This window comes from Podarcis liolepis, assembly GCF_965112155.1.
Source record: "Podarcis liolepis genome assembly, chromosome: 13".
Lineage (NCBI taxonomy): Eukaryota > Metazoa > Chordata > Lepidosauria > Squamata > Lacertidae > Podarcis > Podarcis liolepis.
In genome coordinates, this window is record NC_139573.1 from 46,712,731 (window position 1) to 46,730,783 (window position 18,053).

Sequence of the window (18,053 nt, forward strand, 5' to 3'; positions counted from 1 at the left end):
AATGCTAAAGGGATGTTGGATTGAAAACAAGCGGCATTGGTAAAAAGATTAACAAGAATATGTAAATACGGATTGACAATGATTGGAAATATATAGTTATAATAGGTTAAGATATTAAGTGAAGATAAATGATAGAGGGTAAGGATTTGCTGAATTAACCATGTGAACTGGAATACAAAAAAGGGGTGTGTGAGGAGGTCAGGAAACAAGTTAATGAAATATAAGACATGCAAATATTGATTTCTTTTTAACTTTTTCTTTATTTTTTATGTATTTTGTCTTTGTATTTTTCTATTTCTTTTTATTATTATTATTGTTACTCTTTCTATTTCCTATTTTTTAATTTTGTAACTTTTTATTGTTTGTAAAATTTAATAAATATCATTTAAAAATATTATGTTGTTGTTGTTGTTGTTGTTGTTATTGGCGCAGCCCCACTGGGAAGGAGAGGGGCCGGCCCTCCTTCTCCAGCTGAGCGCCCGGGGGCGCCAGCATTTGCAGAGCAGTTGTTCCAGGCTTCCAAAACGAAAAGGGTGGGTTTTTCCCGGGTGTTTTTTTTTTCCTGTGTGTGTTTTGCCCGAATTGCAGAAGATCCCCGAGGCTCCCTCCTTTTTGCAGCGCTCTTCCCGGCGGGCTGCGGGCTGCAGCTCTGCCTTCCTCTCGGGGGAGAAGCGGGGATCCTGGCCCGCTCTGCTCGCCGCCCTTTGGGGAAGCGAAGTCCTGCTCTTCTGGTCCAGCCGCTTCGCGGAAATTAATTGGGTTAGCGCCTCCCTGCGCAAACTTTGGAATTCCCCCGGGCCTTTGCAGTCTGGCATTTTCAGGAAGTGGCTTTTGCATTCTCACGTTATACGAAGCGAAGGGGACGCAGCTTGCAGCGCAGCGCGGATATTTCTGGGAAGTGCAAACTGTTTTCTCCCGATCAGTAAGTAAATGCATCAGTTTCCTATGGGGGGGGCGTTTAATGGCTTTATTTATATACTCTTTTCAGTTCTAAGTCTCCTTGAACATGTCATTGATACTGAGATCCTAGTTGTGTTTAAGATTGCAGCCATGCATCCTATCTTGTTCTTTTTTTAATATATTTTTATTGAACGATTTTAACAAACAGATTATCGATCAACCTAACCCAGTGGCGTAGCGTGGGGGGTGCAGGGGGGGGCCGCACCGGGCGCAACATTTGGGGGTTAGGGGGCGCAAATCCACGGGTTAGGGGGCGCAAATTACTTGCCTTGCCCCGGGTGCTGACAACCCACGCTACGCCACTGACCTAACCATTTACATCCCCCCACTTTTTTCTCCCTCCCCCCCAGGACTTCTCTCAACTCCCCTCCCTGATTTATTTGCATATATTATCCTCTGCATATTATAAAATTGTACGTATCATTGCCTTATCTATCATATATTCAACTGATAACTTTGTGGATGTTTATTCAAAACCTGCCAAGGAGTCCAGATCGTTTTGTTGTCTTTTTAGATAATTTGTAAAAAGGTCCCATCCTTCCTTGAAGTCACGGTTGTCCTTATTACGCAGTTTGTATGTCAACTTAGCCAATTCCGCATAGCATATATTATCCTCTGCATATTATAAAATTGTACGTATCATTGCCTTATCTATCATATATTCAACTGATAACTTTGTGGATGTTTATTCAAAACCTGCCAAGGAGTCCAGATCGTTTTGTTGTCTTTTTAGATAATTTGTAAAAAGGTCCCATCCTTCCTTGAAGTCACGGTTGTCCTTATTACGCAGTTTGTATGTCAACTTAGCCAATTCCGCATAGCTCATCAGTTTTTCTTGCCACTGTTCTTTCGTTGGGATTTCCTCATTCTTCCATCTTTGCACTAAGAAGACTCTTGTTGCTGTTGTAGCATACATAAATAGATTCCCCCCCCCCAATTTTTAAAATTGATTTTCCATATTTATTATTATTCCATATTTATAAACAAACATAAATCTGAAGTGTAATAATTCCACTTTTCTTTACATGACTTCGACTCCCCCAAGCTGAGTTTCAATGTATATCATTGTAACAGTTTCCCAAAACTATTTTCACATATAATTTACTTAGTCAATTAACATCTTTCTTTTCATTTTTACTTTAGACATATTATTCTATAGCATCACATATTTAAATCCTAGGCCTATCTGGTACTTGCAAGTATTTCTATTTAGATTATCTTAGCATATTTAGCTAAATAGTCTTAAAATTTCTTCCATTCCTCCTGGTACTCCTCCTCCTTCTGGTCACGGACTCTTCCGGTCAGGTTGGCTAGCTCCCGAAAGTCCATCATCTTCATCTGCCATTCCTCCACTGTTGGCACTTCGTGTGTTTTCCAATTTTTAGCCAGCAAGATTCTTTGGTGTTTTTTTTGGCAGGTCTTGTCTGCAACTATGCATCCTATCTATGCTCCCCCCCCCCACCGTTGTTTCCGGTGGGAGCAGGATATTATAATACACATACGATGGCAGCCCTAGTAGACTTCATGTTCGGATCCTAAACATAATTTCTTAAAAATTTGATTCCATTCAAGTTAGGTCTGCTTTAGCTTTTTGAATTTTTCTATTCCTTTCCACAGTAGAAAAGGGTCTTATCCTAGCAAATATGCACACAGCTTGATCACATCCTGTATCCCTGCAAGTAAGCCCCGCTGAAATTAATGGGATTTACTCCCCGGTAAGCAGCAGGCATACTATTTAGCCTTTGAGTTTTTCAATTTATTCTTTATTTACAAAAAATAAATAAATAATGTACTGGTTGATTGTAACAAAACCTCTCAGTGGTTTACAGGAAATTTTAAAATTACCAATAAAACCAGTTAAAACCTAGTAATTAAAAACATTTTAAAGACAAAATCTGCCATAAACTAAAAATAGATGGAAATGCTTCAACATCCGCATGTCTGGATAAAGTTGCCTAAACAAAAAGATTTCATCACAAACCTCTGCATTAAGAAACAATATCTGTTCCTTTTATTAAGCTTCGTAAGAGAGTCCTTCAGTGTAGTTGAAGGAGCTGAAACTTGATTCAGACGTTTCCCTTCTTAAGTCCTTGGTGGGCCTCGAAATATGATAAAACTTTGCTCTGCACTCCGTGATAGGCTGCTGCTGTTTTCTGTGTCATCGGATTGTGAATCCCTTTCTGGATTGTTCATTTTATCTGCTTGATCTGCCAGAATAAAGGATAATGCTCTTTGATAATGCATTCTCTCTCTCTTACTCTTTTCCCTCCACCAGCCAGCCAATCACCCCACGTTTGCCATCATCAGGTGTTGTCCATAGAATATGGCGAAGGCAGTCTTGATTGATTTGTGCATCTTTGGACCCAGGTCGTGGAATAACTGGACCCAGGCATCAGTGATCAGAACATTAGAAACTCTGGGGGAGAACTACCCTGTTTACCTTATGTGTTGCCAAACCTTTGGAAGGGAAGGCAATTGTGGAGATGTATTTCATACAGCAATACGAGGCTTTCATGGTCCAGGGAAACTTGAGGTTGTGTGTGCCAAAAATACAGTTGCTGTCTTATACACCATTAAACAAAAACTCGATGAAAAAGACATCGACACTGTTAAAGTAATCGCACCGGCGCAAAGAAAACCGTTAATGAGAGAGTATGTGAATCAACTTTTTACTAGTGTTTACCAGTTTGAGTTTAAAGATTTTCAGATGAACTGTGAAGAAAACAACCTCAGAAAATCTGCAGAACTGCAAGGGGAATTAATGCCACTTACAGACCAAGACAGAGAAAAGATCCATACTGAGATAACAATATTTTTGAAGAGCCTTCCTAGTCTGAAAGGGGAACTTACCATTCTCAAATCTTCATTGATCCCAGGTAACAAAAATATGTGCAAGAATCCTATTATTAGTACTGCAGTCCTTTGCTTTTTTTTCAAATGTCCTTTTTTCTTCTGTGCTGGGGGGGGGGGCAGACTTCTGAATGTCAGGCTCCACCAAAAAAAGCAAGCATGTCTACTGAGTTGAAGCATTCAATAAAAAAATAACCGTTTGGTTCTTAAATGCACATTTCATTAGAAAAACAGCTTTTTTTCATGTTCATGACTGTACGTGCACTTCAATCTGTCCTCAACCACCAGGACTTTCTGCAGCAAGAAAAGTCAGATTGCCCCAGTAATCGTACATTTTGCCTACTATTCTTAGCAATAGTTAGGATTTTTGCATAATTTTCTGTGTTTGGGCAAAAGCTGCTATGGATAGAGATAAAATGTAACAGGTGGCACTAAGTTCTAAGTATAAAAAGTGGGTGGCAAAGGTCATGAGAAGAAGCCTGATTCAAAATCTTGCATTTTCTTTAGACTTCAATAGAGTAAAATATTTCTGGACAAAATAATGGAGAGTAATGTGTGAATTTTGAGCTGGAGGGATTTTTTGCTGGAATTTTTACTGGCAGGTTGAAGTTATCTGTAACTGGTTTTAAACCAGATTGTGTATTAGAGAGATGGGAAGAGATTTGGAGACTGAGATGTGCTGCAGCATAGCTGTCAACTGTCCCTTACTTGGCGGGAAAGTCCCTTATCCCAGCACCGTGTCCTGCTGCTGTCCCTTATTGATGATGTCCCTTAAATTTCCCGGGTTTCAAAGGAAGCAGCTCCTCTCCCTCCCTCCCTGCCGGCCAGGGAGGAGGGAGGCTCCAACTGTGTTGCTTGGCTGCGTTGCTCACCCAATAAGGAGTCTAAGAACAACTGGGGGGAGTGGAGCTTGCATGCCTTGTGCCGATCAAATCAGCCGCGTTGCCTGGGGACTCGCCTTTGCTCAGCGCTTCCCAGCGGAGAGGTGACGGTGGTTTTCCTTGCTGCATCCCCTTTGCCGGGTTGCTGCGCTGTGGGAACCACCGCTTGAGGCTTCGTTTGGCTGCTGGCTGGGCTTTCTGCCTTTGGCTCGGAGGGGCTCAGAAGTTGAACATACCTGTGTTCGGAAAATCCCTTATTTTGGCTGCTGATCCCTTATTTTCGAGGCTGCTGGTCCCTTATTCTCAAATCTGTAAGTTGACAGCTATGGATCTGCTGCAGGTTTGGGTTCAGTGAATCTCAGGAGGTTCCCAGTGCTTGCTTAATTCCCTCCTCCTCAGCTCATCCAGAGTTACGCCAACCTATCTCCCCCATCCCAGCTTTAAGTCAAATTCTTGCTCCCCTGAAGCATATTTTGGGTGCTATTAGGCCTGTATAACCATGATTCCCCCCCCCCATTGTTCTTTTCGCTAGATCCTATCTTCCTCCATGGATTCACTACAAGAACGGGCGGCATCTCCTATATACCGACGTTGAGCTCTTTCAATCTCTTCAGTAGTTCCAAACGACGTGACCCACCCATTGTGGTTAAGGAAAACCTTCGCAGGCTAGCTGCTGCTGCTGGATTCAACCCTGATGCATATCACAGGGTAAAGGTAAGGCAAAGAAAACTGAAACTGGGGGAGGACTTTTAAGGGGGAAATTCTCATTGTGACTTCTTCCGTTTATGCTTTTCTTAAAGGCACAGGAGTCCATTCAGGGTCACAACAACCCATGACATGGCTTTTTAAGATCTCCACCAAGAGCCTCAAACATCTGATTTAATCCTTTTCCAGAAATTGGCCTTGCTTTGTCAACAAGTATTGTCCAAGAGGTCATCAGTGTTCCTCCTGGACCTGACAGAGGCCGTTGCTGCTTTGAATTCAGATATGTTCTCTTAAAGTTTTTTTTTCTAAAGCTTTCAGTCTTAGGTTTTGTCTTAAATTGTCTTAAATAGATGCTATGAATGATCTTGAGCAGTTGTGGAAAGATGAGAAGTATTTTAAATAAACAAATGGCCGTGAAGTTAAGCCATCAGCAGGATCGGTAGTCAAAAGTATTGATTCATCATTCACTGCTTGTACTCGGACCAAAAGACCCTGCAATACTCCCAAATATTTGTCAGGATAATACTTGCTAGGGCTGAGCCTTCAAATCTGTTTACATGTTGCAGTGCTAAACACATTGGCAATGAAATGTATTTTTAACAAATTCTATACAGAAAACCCCCCAGTAATGAGCCCACCTACTCCCACTATCTGGAACTAAGGACCTGGGTTTTCAGATCAGAGGAAATGACTTCAGGCCTGGTTTTCACTTCTACTCCATGTTGTTGTTGTTGTTGTTGTTGAAAATAGATCTTCAGGTATTCCAGTTGCTGATTGTGGTCCTACCTTGTCTTTTATCCCCACTGTTAGCACATATATTCTCAGCGAAGGAACCAGCTTCATGAGTCACGGTTATAAGCCGATTCATTACAAAACCAACTAAGAGCTTGTTTTTGAACAAAGATCTCTGCTTGGAATGTAGTGAGAAGCAGAGATGCTTTGAAAGTGAAACAAAACTCAGCCGTTCTCCCAGCACTGAGGCTCATCCACATGGAGACTAATCCTGTGCACAAGATTTATGTTGTCTGCTTCAAGTTGCATTTGTGATGTTCTAGTATGTCACTGTTATTTATTGTTTGTAAGCTGCTTTGTGATTCATGTGAATTAAAAGCAGCCAAGAAATTATATTATTGTGTTTGAGTTTCACTGAGTTGTTGAGTCATGTGAAGAGTCCTAGGATTCAGCCTAAATGCCACCCTGTTTCAGGGCTTATGCCAGTTTAAGACCAGTCAAGCTCAGCGCAGCTGTCTCTGTTCTGACTAAGCCAGGCTGAGGAAGATACTCCAGGCATAGGCAAACTTGGCCCTCCAGATGTTTTTGAGACTACAACTCCCATCATCCCTGACCACTGTTCCTGTTAGCTAGGGATGATGGGAGTTGTAGTCCCAAAACATCAGGACGGCCGAGTTTGCCTATGCCTGCTCCAGATTGTCTCCCACTGAGCCGAGGATAAGGGAGTTCAGCCTGTGTAGTCTGGCTGCTCCAGGAACCTCCTGGCTCAGCTAGCAATCCAATGGACCCTAACCTTCTCATCCCAGTGGATCTTGCTATAGGATTGCCCATTTGGTAATAGAAATGCTTTTAGTATGTGAAGGTAGCAATTGTGAGTCACAATAATAGGAAAAGGTACAACCTGGCTTCAGTGGGACAGAACTAACCACCAATAGTTGATAATAATAATAATAATAATAATAATAATAATAATAATAATAATAATAATTTATTTATTTATACCCCGCCCTTCCCGGTTTAAAAACCAGGTTCAGGGCGGCTAACAGCAAATATAAAACACTGATTAAAATGCCACTTTAAAACAGCATAAAACAGCATAGAATACAATGCAGCATCAACATCAGTAAAATTCAAAAATTCAGGGGTCATTTTTTTGGGGGGGGGGAGGGAAACTCGTCAGAATGTATTTGGAAAAAATATGTGCAGAAGATGCCCTCCTGTTGCTGATTGCTAGTGTGCCCTGGTGCCCATGCAGAGCAGTAAGAAGGAAACAGATCCTGGGACAGATTTTTCTTTACTTTCTTCCTGCTCCTGGTTGTCCAACCCTTAAATGAGTGATGCAAAGCAGTCTCTCTCCAGGGTGAGGCATTTATCCCTGCAGGATGCAAGTTAGTGAGTCATCGCAGCCCCTCAGATGCAGGCCATTCACAGCACTTGTATTAGAATCAAATAATTGCAGAGTTGGAAGGGACACTGGGGGTCATCTAGTCCAACCCCCTGCATTGCAGGAATCTTTTGCCCAACATTGGGCTCGAACCCATGACCCTGAGATTAGGAGTCTCATGCTCTTCCAGCTGAGCTATCCCAGGTATTTGACGCAATTGACACAAAATAAGCCAAATGTAATCATGGCCATAACACTGATAAAGCGGAACGGTTCTTTAGACTTCTCATGAAACGGGGAAAAACGATAATGCCCCAGACTGCTTCTTGCCTGGTGAGGATTTCTCCTTCTGCCTCATCTTTGACAAAGCCTTTAAAAGATCTGAGAACTCATCATCCTGTCTCGAAACGCCCTTCTGCCTTGGATGCCACTGAGCAGAACTAAATGGGTTTAGAAAATAAATGGCTGCCTGCCCCTGAAAGGGTTAATTTATTGGTTAAAATCGAAAGCGGAGAAGCTAAGCAAATCTCCTCAGGGAAGGAATTTCAAAAAATTGACACCACTTTCCCCCCTTATGAACCCCCACCATACCTGAGATGGTGGTGGTTCAACACAGAAGGATTTCCAAATAGGCAGTAAGCAGTCCTTGAAATATCCTGGCTGCAGACCATTCGAGGCTTCGGAAGTCAATTGTGTCACTTTGACTTGCTCAATATTGCTAGGCAGAAGTGTTGCCTCGGGAAATACAGGAGCCAAAGAGCACTCCTAACTTCAGTTTTTCAGATTGCCTTGCCTTCTCTTGGTGTTAACAGGTCAACCATGCCAGTGATGTTTGGGTCATGGGAAAGGCCGAGCCGGATAACTACGATGGGATAGTAACTAACCAGAAAGGTGTTACACTCGCTGCCCCTGGAGCAGACTGCATCCCTGTGCTTTTCGCTGATCCTGTCAAGAAAGCATGTGGTGCTGCTCATTCAGGTAACACGACTCCTTTTTTTGCTTTGCAAAGGTCAAGAAACCCACTAGACAACCGTCATTCCTTTTATGCATTTCTCTGTTTCTACCCTGGGTGTGCTTTCTTGCTCTGAATTTTCCCGTCAATGCCCACCCCATCCTTCATTCCATATAAATACAGGTATGGCTATCCTTGAGTCGGTACCTTTTTGTTTTCAGTTCACTGTTTAATCCTGAATCTCTATTTATAGCATAACGTTTATACAGACATACCTCGGGTTACAGATGCTTCGGGTTGTGCGATTTCGGGTTGCACACCGCGCCAAACCCGGAAGTACTGGAATTGGTTACTTCCGGATTTTGGCGCATGCGCAGGAGTGCTAAATTGTGCTTTGCGCATGTGTAGAAGCGCCAAATCGCAACCCGCACAGACACAGCGCTGCGGGGTGCAGGTGCTGCAGGTTGCGGACATGCTTCCCGCACAGATCATGTTCACAACCCGAGCGTCCACTGTAATGCTATTTTCTAATGGACTGATGCAGCCAAAGATAAGACCCTTTGACTTTTCTGGGAATTAAAAAATGTTTTCCGTTGGATTGTGTCATATCTTTAACCAGTTCAACTGAAGAATCAAAATATAGTTATTTTATTGGTTGAATTTATATAATAATAATAATAATAATAATAATAATAATAATAATAATAATAATAATAATAATAATAATTTATTATTTATACCCCGCCCATCTGGCTGGGTTTCCCCAGCCACTCTGGGCGGCTTCCAAAAGAATATTAAAATACTGTGATACATCAAACATTAAAAGCTTCCCTAAACAGGGCTGCCTTCATATTGCGCCATTTCTCCCAAAGGAGGCCAGAATGACATGGGATGTGGGTCTATTCTTGGCAGTTTCATGTAGATATGACACAGCTGAGGCGCAACTGGGAACACTGTGTGAATAAAAACCACTGACTTAAAAGTGCCAAAACTTACCTGCTTCTTCAGATGTTTGTCAGCAATGCAGACCATAGTGGCTAGCTTTCTATTCTGTTGATCGCTGCTAGTTTCTGGCTTCCTCACATGTAAATGTGGCAGACACACTTAAAGAACAAATACAGTTGCTTCCATCATGCCTACTTTGACACATCACCCCATATTTCCATGCCCTATTTTGCATGCTTACACCTATTTAAAAGTGCACATACAGTGGTGCCTCGCAAGACGAAATTAATTCGTTCCGTGAGTTTTTTCGTCTAGCGAATTTTTCGTCTTGCGAAGCACGAAATCCCATAGGAATGCATTGAAATTCAATTAATGCGTTCCTATGGTCAAAAAAAGTCCAAACAAAGCCAAATTTGGTACAACAAGAGTTTATTAAGTGCTCTTTAAAGTCACACATACTGTAAAGAGCATTTCAAAAATTGAAGGAACAATAAATTAAGTTTCTAAACATGACAGAAAAACATTTAAAAATCAACAAAGTGTACAGTACATTTTCTAAGACTCTGGGGGACAACTCGAAGAAGGTTCCTCTTCCACTCTTTGCTTCTTGCTGCAGAACCCCCTCCTCAACTGTTCCCCCAGCCACCCACCACACAGAAATTCAAATCCAGTAATATTTTTAAAAAACAGCAGAGTGGCCCAATGGTCACAGAAAATCATAAAAAAGCAGAAAAAACCACACAAGCTTCCAGATTCTTGCAAACCCCTCCCCAACACCAAGTCCTTGAATTCCAAACACCCCAACCCAAAATCCAAAACCCCCCAAAAAAGTTTTAAAATTTTAACTTACCAAATGCCTGCAAAAGAAGTTTTGGAAAAGCTTCAAAAATCACCAAAGTCTTCAAAAACCTCAAAAAAGGCTACCACACCGCGTTCTATGAGTTGCTCCTCGAAGTCAAGTTGCAACTGTATTAACGGTGTTAAGAAAAAGGAAACAAACTTGCAAGACGTTTTCGTTTTTCGTCTTGCGAAGCAAGCCCATAGGGAACTTCGTCTTGCGAAGCAGCTCAAAAAACGCAAAACCCTTTCGTCTAGCGAGTTATTTGTCTTGCGAGGCATTCGTCTTGCGGGGCACCACTGTAGATTGAATGCAACTTTTGTAGGTTGGGTTTTCTTTTGCTTTTCAATTTTAAAAGCTGCGAGATTTCCTTTTCTTTCCTTGCTTCTAAGGTTGGCAAGGCACGTTGTTAGGAGTATCGATGGCTGTCGTTAACGCAATGGTAACTGAATACGGTTGCGACGTGAAGGATATCCTTGTGGTCCTGGGGCCGTCGGTTGGGCCCTGTTGCTTTAAACTGCCTCGGGAATCGGCAAAAAGTTTTCTTAGGATTGATCCCAAGTGCGTAAGACTTTATGAATCGTCAACCCCGTACGTTGACATCAGAAGAGCAACACGGTGAGCTTGGTTCTGCTTATTCTTAATTGGGAGAGTTCTTGGTGTTTAGCACATCACAATACCTCAAGGACCGCCTCTTTCCATATGAACCTACCCAGACCCTGAAATCATCTCACTCCTTTGTGTACCTCCTTGAGAAATGCGGAGGGTGGCAACATGAGAATGGAGTCTTCTCTGCAGTGGCTCCCTGTCTCTGGAATGCTCTCCCCAGGGAAGTTTGCCTGGCGCCTTCATTACACACCTTTTAAAAAAGGTAAAGGGACCCCTGACCATTAGGTCCAGTCGTGGCCGACTCTGGGGTTGCGGTGCTCATCACGCTTTATTGGCCGAGGGAGCTGGCGTACAGCTTCCGGGTCATGTGGCCAGCATGACTAAGCCGCTTCTGGCGAACCAGAGCAGCGCACAGAAACGCCGTTTACCTTCCTGCCGGAGTGGTACCTATTTATCTGCTTGCACTTTGACGTGCTTTCAAACTGCTAGGTTGGCAGGAGCAGGGACCGAGCAACGGGAGCTCACCCCGTCGTGGGGATTCGAACCGCGACCTTCTGATCGGCAAGCCCAAGGCTCTGTGGTTTAACCCACAGCACCACCCGCGTCCCTTACACACCTTTAGGCACCTGGCGAAAATATTCCTTTTTAACCAGGCCTTTGGTTGATGTGTTTGACATCCTATACTGTTTTAAAATGTGGCTCTTTTCAGGGAGGGGGGTGTTTTTGGGTTGTTGTTTTTATTCTGATTATATATGTTGTGATTTTTTCCCTGTGACATCTGGGTATAAGGCAGTATATAAACTCAATAAAGAATAGTAATAACAACTGTGGGGCTGTGAAAAATTCACTCTGTGTGTTTTGCTCCTATATTATTAGTTATTCCCCTTGCAGAAGAAGAGGGTGGGGCTCTTTGTCTCCCTGCCCATCCCTTTCCCCACAGAAGCAGCCTTCCGCTTTCCTTTCACTTGGCTGAATCAGGCCCCACAGGTTTAATCAGATGTGCATCCAAGGGCCAATTCTGACTATCTGTACTATCTGCACCCAGTTTATTGTACGGTCCTCTAAGGAGGCCTTTCCCATCCACTGTCCTGTTTTCCAAAGAGCGTTGATGGTAGCGATGGCCTTGGCTATCCATGCCAATGAGCCTTTGATAGTATGTCCACCACTTAGGAGTCCCAGCGAAAGCAGAGCAGAAGGGGGGCTGCTGCTGCTATGGAGCTTGTGGCAGAGCTTAGGCTCTTCACTCTTCCTTTAGCATCATAGGAATGTAGAGCTCGGAGGGACCACAAGGACAATCCAGGCCCCTGCAATGCTGGAAAACGTCAGCCAAAGTGGGGCTTCAACCCACGACCCTGAGGTTAAGAGTCAGGCTCTCCTGGCTGAGCCATGATTGGTGGTCAGCATTTAATCTCAGCCTCTCTGGCAGTGAGGAGCATTGCACCCCTTTGCCACATTTGGGGGTGTTTTAGGAAGAAGCCGGAGGCCACCACTGTATACTCTCCCATATTACCTATTTAAGGTTACATGTTATCTTATGATCCCCAGTTATACAGTGGTGCCCCGCAAGACGGAAAACTCGCTAGACGAAAGAGTTTTCCGTTTTGGAGGTGCTTCGCAAAACGAATCTCCTATGGGCTTGCTTTGCAAGATGAAAATGTCTTGCGAGTTCCTGCGGTTTTTTTCCCCTCCCCCCCTTTTTCTAAGCCGCTAAGCCGCTTATCAGCTGATCCAATAAGCCGATAATCCGCTAATCCGTCAATGGGCTTGCTTCGCAAGATGAAAAAACCGCTAAATGAAGAGAATCACAGAACGGATTCTTTTCGTCTTGCGAGGCACCACTGTAAATCAGAACTTCCCAATTTTAAACACACTATAGGCGGAAGAAGGTCTTGGGGCTTAGTGCCATATGAAAAGATTTTAACCCTAAAATATTGGAAGTAATATCTTGTGTATATATAATAACTACCCTCTAATAACTGTCCATTTAATAATCCATCATCCCTTTTCTTTCTTTATTAGTATTCTTCTGGAGACTGGAGGGGTTCTGCCTCAGAACATCCAGGATGACTCGGTAACAGACCAGAACCAAAATGTAACTGTCTGTACATCATGTTCCCCTGATAAATTCTATTCTCATGTCCGTGATGGTGAGAACTTTGGAACACAGATTGGCTTCATATCAATTAGAGACTGAGGGTTTATCTTCATATTTATGCAATAATCTGGTAGAAACTGTTGGGGCAAATGGATTATATTTACTGATACTGAGTTCTTCCTGTGGTCAGCTATAGTTCCAAGCTGTCTATATAATATAGTTACTTAGAAAAGGAGTCCTATTTATTTTGATCGGACTTAATTCCATCTAAGTGTGCTTAACCTTACACTACTAGTACAAAACACTGCAAATATCAGGGATATGTAAGTGTTTATATTATTGTATTTTTGCTTTAATGAACTTATTTCTATGTTGCGCACTACTTGGAGATTAAAAAAAAGTAAAAAGTTTATAAATGCTGTTAAATATATTTAAATAAATAAATGGTCTCGGTCCAGTATACCTGAAGGAGCGTCTCCACCCCCATCGTTCTACCCGGACGCTGAGGTCCAGCGCCGAGGGCCTTCTGGCGGTTCCCTCACTGCGAGAAGCCAAGTTACAGGGAACCAGGCAGAGGGCCTTCTCGGTAGTGGCACCCGCCCTGTGGAACGCCCTACTACCAGATGTCAAAGAGAATAACAACTACCAGACTTTTAGAAGACACCTGAAGGCAGCCCTGTTTAGGGATGCTTTTAATGTTTGATGTATCACAGTATTTTAATATTCTTTTGGAAGCCGTCCAGAGTGGCTGGGGAGGCCCAGCCAGATGGGCGGCGTATAAATAATAATTTATTATTATTATTATTATTATTATTATTATTATTATTAGCCTAAATGATACAGAAAATTATTTTGGCTTTTAGTGTTTAGGTAAAGTTTGTGAGTTGTTTTTTTACAGCTGCGTTCAGTATTCTTTGTGTGTCTGTGTTGGCACCGTGTTGTGTTTGTTGTGAATACACTGCACATAGCCCAGTACTTTATTATCATAAGCAGTCAGGTCCACAATTATGTTTTTTCTGACATTATTATCATTTATCGTTTCCAGCTGCTTAAGCAACCACCAGCCAGCAAGCAATACAACAACCTAGTTGTGTGGTACACAGTTTTATTCTTTTCCTATTACAAAAACAACAACAAAAAACTACTATTATTGCCACCGAAACCTTGTGGGCATATTAGTCAGCCTTCTGACTTCAGTATGATGTAAAAATTGGGGTTTGGCTTTTGCTCCCCAACTCCCCATGGGACTCTGATTCCCTTAAGACCATGATCAGTCAGAGAAGACTGGATGGAGGCAGGATCCAGTGGAAAGCAAGGCAGATCTTTATTTTTCTGCTGCAACAGAGTTCCCTCCCCTCCTTCCAAGGCGCGAGAGACCCTGAACCAAAGTGTACAGGAACCTTGAAAGACTTTTGACATTGCCCAGCCCCTTAGCCAAAGATCACCTCAAAATCATCATACATACATCACAGGAGGCAGTTTACAGCAGAAACCTCTGTATATAACAAACCTCCAAAGAAGGAGAGTCCACCACCTTCTGAGGGCGTCTGAATTGATAGCCCATCTTTTTCTCCAAAGAGCTCAAGATGACATACATAGTTCTCGCCTTCTCGTTTAATCCCCACAACCTGGCCCCAGGTCACCCAGTTAGCTTCACAGCTTAATAAGGAGGTATTTGAACCCTAGTCTCTTCCAGGTTTTCCCCTTCTGAGAAATAGCCCTTCACTTCACTTGCAGAAGCTGCTCAGTTCTGCTCCTGCTGAGCAGACGCTGGTGGGTTTTGAAAAACAACAACACTGCAAGCATTCTGTGATGTCACAGTAGGGGGCTTGCAGGCGCTGGGCAACAGAAGTTGCCATGAGTGTTACACAAATCTTAAGGTGCACACATAGCAGACACGCACCCTAGAGAAAAACCAATCCTTCACCATTCAAAAATTATAAACTCTTTCCTGAAAAAAGACACTTTCTTTGAGTTCACAGAGCAATCCCAAAGCCATCTTGACCCTCTTTATGACACCAGATATATACTCAGTTGAAGGAAAAACCTTTCCCAATAGTTCTTTTCACTTACAAATCCTTCCAAAGGTATAAACCTCTCACATAAATAGGGGTAGATCTGTGACAATCGATTCAAGAACTGAGGTTTTTACCATTTCAAGGGAACGGCTCAGACTGGCCAGGAAAGCATTGTCAGGTATCATGACAAGAGACAAGCCAGGAGACAAGACTGCCTCTTTCTGTGATGTATGTATGATGCTTGTTGGGTGGGCAGTGGTTTGTGGGATGTTTTCAACATGTATAGAAACATAATAAAACATTAAACAACTTCCCTATACAGGGCTGCCTTCAGACATCTTGTAAGGGCTGTATATTTACCGGTACTTCGCTCCGTGGTTCAGGGGTCACATAACTCCATACCTTCCAACATTTTTCCGATGAAAATAGGGACATCCTAAGGAAAAGTGAAGGGACATGGGTGGTGCTGTGGGTTAAACCACAGAGCCTAGGACTTGCTGATCAGAAGGTCGGTGGTTCGAATCCCCGCGACGGAGTGAGCTCCCGTTGCTCAGTCCCTGCTCCTGCCAACCTAGCAGTTCAAAAGCACACCAAAAAGTGCAGGTAGATAAATAGGCACCGCTCTGGCGGGAAGGTAAACGGCCTTTCCGTGAGCTGCTCTGGTTCGCCAGCAGCAGCTTAGTCATGCTGGCCACATGACCCGGAAGCTGTACGCCGGCTCCCTCGGCCAATAAAGCGAGATGAGCGCCGCAACCCCAAAGTCGTCTGTGACTGGACCTAATGGTCAGGGGTCCCTATACCTTTACCTTTAAGGAAAAGTGGGGTGTTCTGGGGTCAAACCAGGAACCGAGACGGTTTCTGTAAATCCAGGACAGTCCCTGGAAAAGAGGGGCACTTGGAGAGTCTACGCCCCAGGAAGAAGCTGTGCAGAGACGGAGGGAGGCTCTGCCACATTCTGGGGGACTCTAGCTGAGGTCCCAAGGCCCAGGTGGCCAAGGATAGAGAACCAGCCTCTCCTGGAAGAAGGCCAGAAGGGCCAGGGAGCCTGGAAGTCCTCCTGGGGAATCGGGCTGCCCAAGGAATGCCGCTTCAGCCATTCCATTATTGTTTTGTAAGTAGCGACGTCTTCAGGCACAAGGAGAGCCCGGGCGATTTTGAACGTCTCCTCTCCGCAGACGCTGAAGAATATCGCCCTCTTCTTGGCGTCTTCTTCGTTGGTGACCCCTTTGGCTTCTAGGAGGAAGGTGAAACGGGAGGCGTACGCTTCCCAGTCTCCTGGTGCTGGGTTGAACGGCAAGAACCTACTGTCAGTTGCCATTCTGAGTTCCTTGGGTCCCGGAGCTGAAGCCTGGATACACGGTGTGAGGCAGCGGTGCGGCAGGTGGCGGTGCTGCGGTGCTTTGTGTGGCGGTCTGCTCAGCGGGATCCCACCTTCGTCGCCAGTGAAATATACTCAGAGTCGAGAGTGGATTTCATGCTCTTTATTCAGCTCATAGTGGTGAGGAGGAATGGAAGTTCCCTCAGAATGTCTGCTTTATATACATAATTTACACAATGGGCCCCACGTGATTGGCTAATTCCGGAATTCTCCTGTAGGTCAATCAGGTTGCGGATTCCCTTCCACCTGGAGCTGGATTGGGTGGCTCTCGTGGACCAATCAGACTGCTGCATTCTGGATCCTATTGTTCTAGGACCAATCAGACTGCTGCATTTTGGATCCTATTCAACTCAGTACAGTGGTACCTCGGGTTACATACGCTTCAGGTTACATACGCTTCAGGTTACAGACTCCTCTAACCCAGAAATAGTACCTTGGGTTAAGAACTTTGTTTCAGGATGAGAATGGAAAACGTGCTCCGGCAGAGCGGCAGCAGCGGGAGGCCCCCATTAGATAAAGTGGTGCTTCAGGTTAAGAACAGTTTCAGGTTAAGAACGGACCTCTGGAACGAATTAAGTACTGAACCCGAGGTACCAATGTACATAACACCTTCCAAAGATGGATTGGTTCCCTTTCGGGGGCAGAGTCCCCTGCTCCCTTTGGGGTGCCTTTGGTCACATTCTTGAAGGCAAAAAAAATAAAATGTAAAAGCTTTTCCCCTCACCCTAACCTACTTGTCTTGCGCAGCCTACCTGGCTAGGCACCTTGCAAGTTGAGCCCTCCCTCCCTAGCTGGCTGATTGACACTCCAGGCTAGCCAATAGAGCTCATCATCTTCTGGGGTGGGCGGAGCTGCTGCCAATGGCTCCCACAGAAGCAGCCAGACCTTTACTGGAGCAGCAGCCTCCGCTTGCAAAGCTCTGTCTCCCTCGGCCTCTTGCTGAGGTCTAAGGGGTCTCTGGGCTCCTTTCCACCTCTAGAATGGAGGGTGCAAAGGAGGCCTTCGGACCTGGAGGGTTCTGTTGCTGAAATGGCCAGCATGAAGGGTGGCATACAAATTTAATCAATCATCACCTCCACCTGCCATTCCCTGGGCATTAAAGCACCATAAACTTCCCATATTGGAACTCTCAGGGGGATGAGGGGTTATGCAAACCCCATTAGGATGTTGGAGGCAAAGCTCCATGAGGAAGCAGAATTTCTTCTTAACTCTTCTTCCTTCCTTCCTTCCTTCCTTCCTTCCTTCCTTCCTTCCTTCCTTCCTTCTATTTTGTACTGGTTTCTAAATTTACCATCCTTCTGGCAGGCAGAAATTCAGCAAGTGGGGATAATTTCCTTTCAATATTCTTTTGGGAATGTTTGCACTTACAGATCGCTTCTATTTGATCATTCAAATGGATTGCTTGGAAGCCATTTCTGCACCGGGTAAAGTAATTTTTAGTCCCCCCAATTCCTACCCCCCACCAATATAAGGGACGGCCCTTATATAGCCTAACCACACAATACCCTCCAACATATGCCCTAAAATGCCTCTTGCTTCTGGTAAAGTGGAGCCTTCTCCCTCGAGACTTTATAGCTTCTCTTTTTTTACTTGCTTTCAACATCTCTAAGTTGGGAGAATTAAAGGACAAGGATCCTTCTTGAAGCCATCCACAGGCTATAACTGTCAATTTAAAAGGTTCCGGTTCTGTTCTTTACTCAGAGCTT

General features: G+C 44.0%; 2 protein-coding genes across 4 annotated transcripts in view; one reads left to right on the forward strand and one right to left on the reverse strand.

The window, feature by feature from the left end:
• Positions 1-18,053, reverse strand: part of CCDC122 (coiled-coil domain containing 122) — a gene marked incomplete at its 5' end in the record, with an annotated part of 30,471 nt that overhangs the window by 9,876 nt on the left and 2,542 nt on the right. Inside the window, one exon of one of the 2 annotated variants that reach the window (XM_083470476.1) lies at positions 844-871. The exons of the other annotated variant lie outside the window; for it this stretch is intronic. Of the gene's footprint in view, positions 1-843; positions 872-18,053 lie in introns of those variants that run through there. 2 annotated transcript variants of the gene reach the window in all.
• Positions 774-13,396, forward strand: LACC1 (laccase domain containing 1). Of its 2 annotated transcripts, none has more exons than XM_083470459.1 (6): positions 774-922; positions 3,236-3,836; positions 5,224-5,405; positions 8,325-8,490; positions 10,640-10,865; positions 12,876-13,396. In XM_083470459.1, exons 2-6 carry the CDS (start codon positions 3,284-3,286, stop codon positions 13,048-13,050), a joined length of 1,302 nt encoding a protein of 433 aa, XP_083326585.1. In that variant the 5' UTR covers positions 774-922; positions 3,236-3,283; the 3' UTR covers positions 13,051-13,396. The 2 variants fall into 2 exon arrangements, with proteins under 2 accessions (XP_083326585.1, XP_083326586.1); XM_083470460.1 differs by lacking the exon at positions 774-922 and adding an exon at positions 2,569-2,675.

Excerpts from the sequence above, each read along its gene's own strand:
- LACC1 (XM_083470459.1), top strand. The coding sequence starts at position 3,284 with ATGGCGAAGGCAGTCTTGATTGATTTGTGCATCTTTGGACCCAGGTCG. Across the intron at positions 3,837-5,223 it reads CAAATCTTCATTGATCCCAG|ATCCTATCTTCCTCCATGGA; the intron begins GTAACAAAAATA and ends TCTTTTCGCTAG. Across the intron at positions 8,491-10,639 it reads ATGTGGTGCTGCTCATTCAG|GTTGGCAAGGCACGTTGTTA; the intron begins GTAACACGACTC and ends CTTGCTTCTAAG.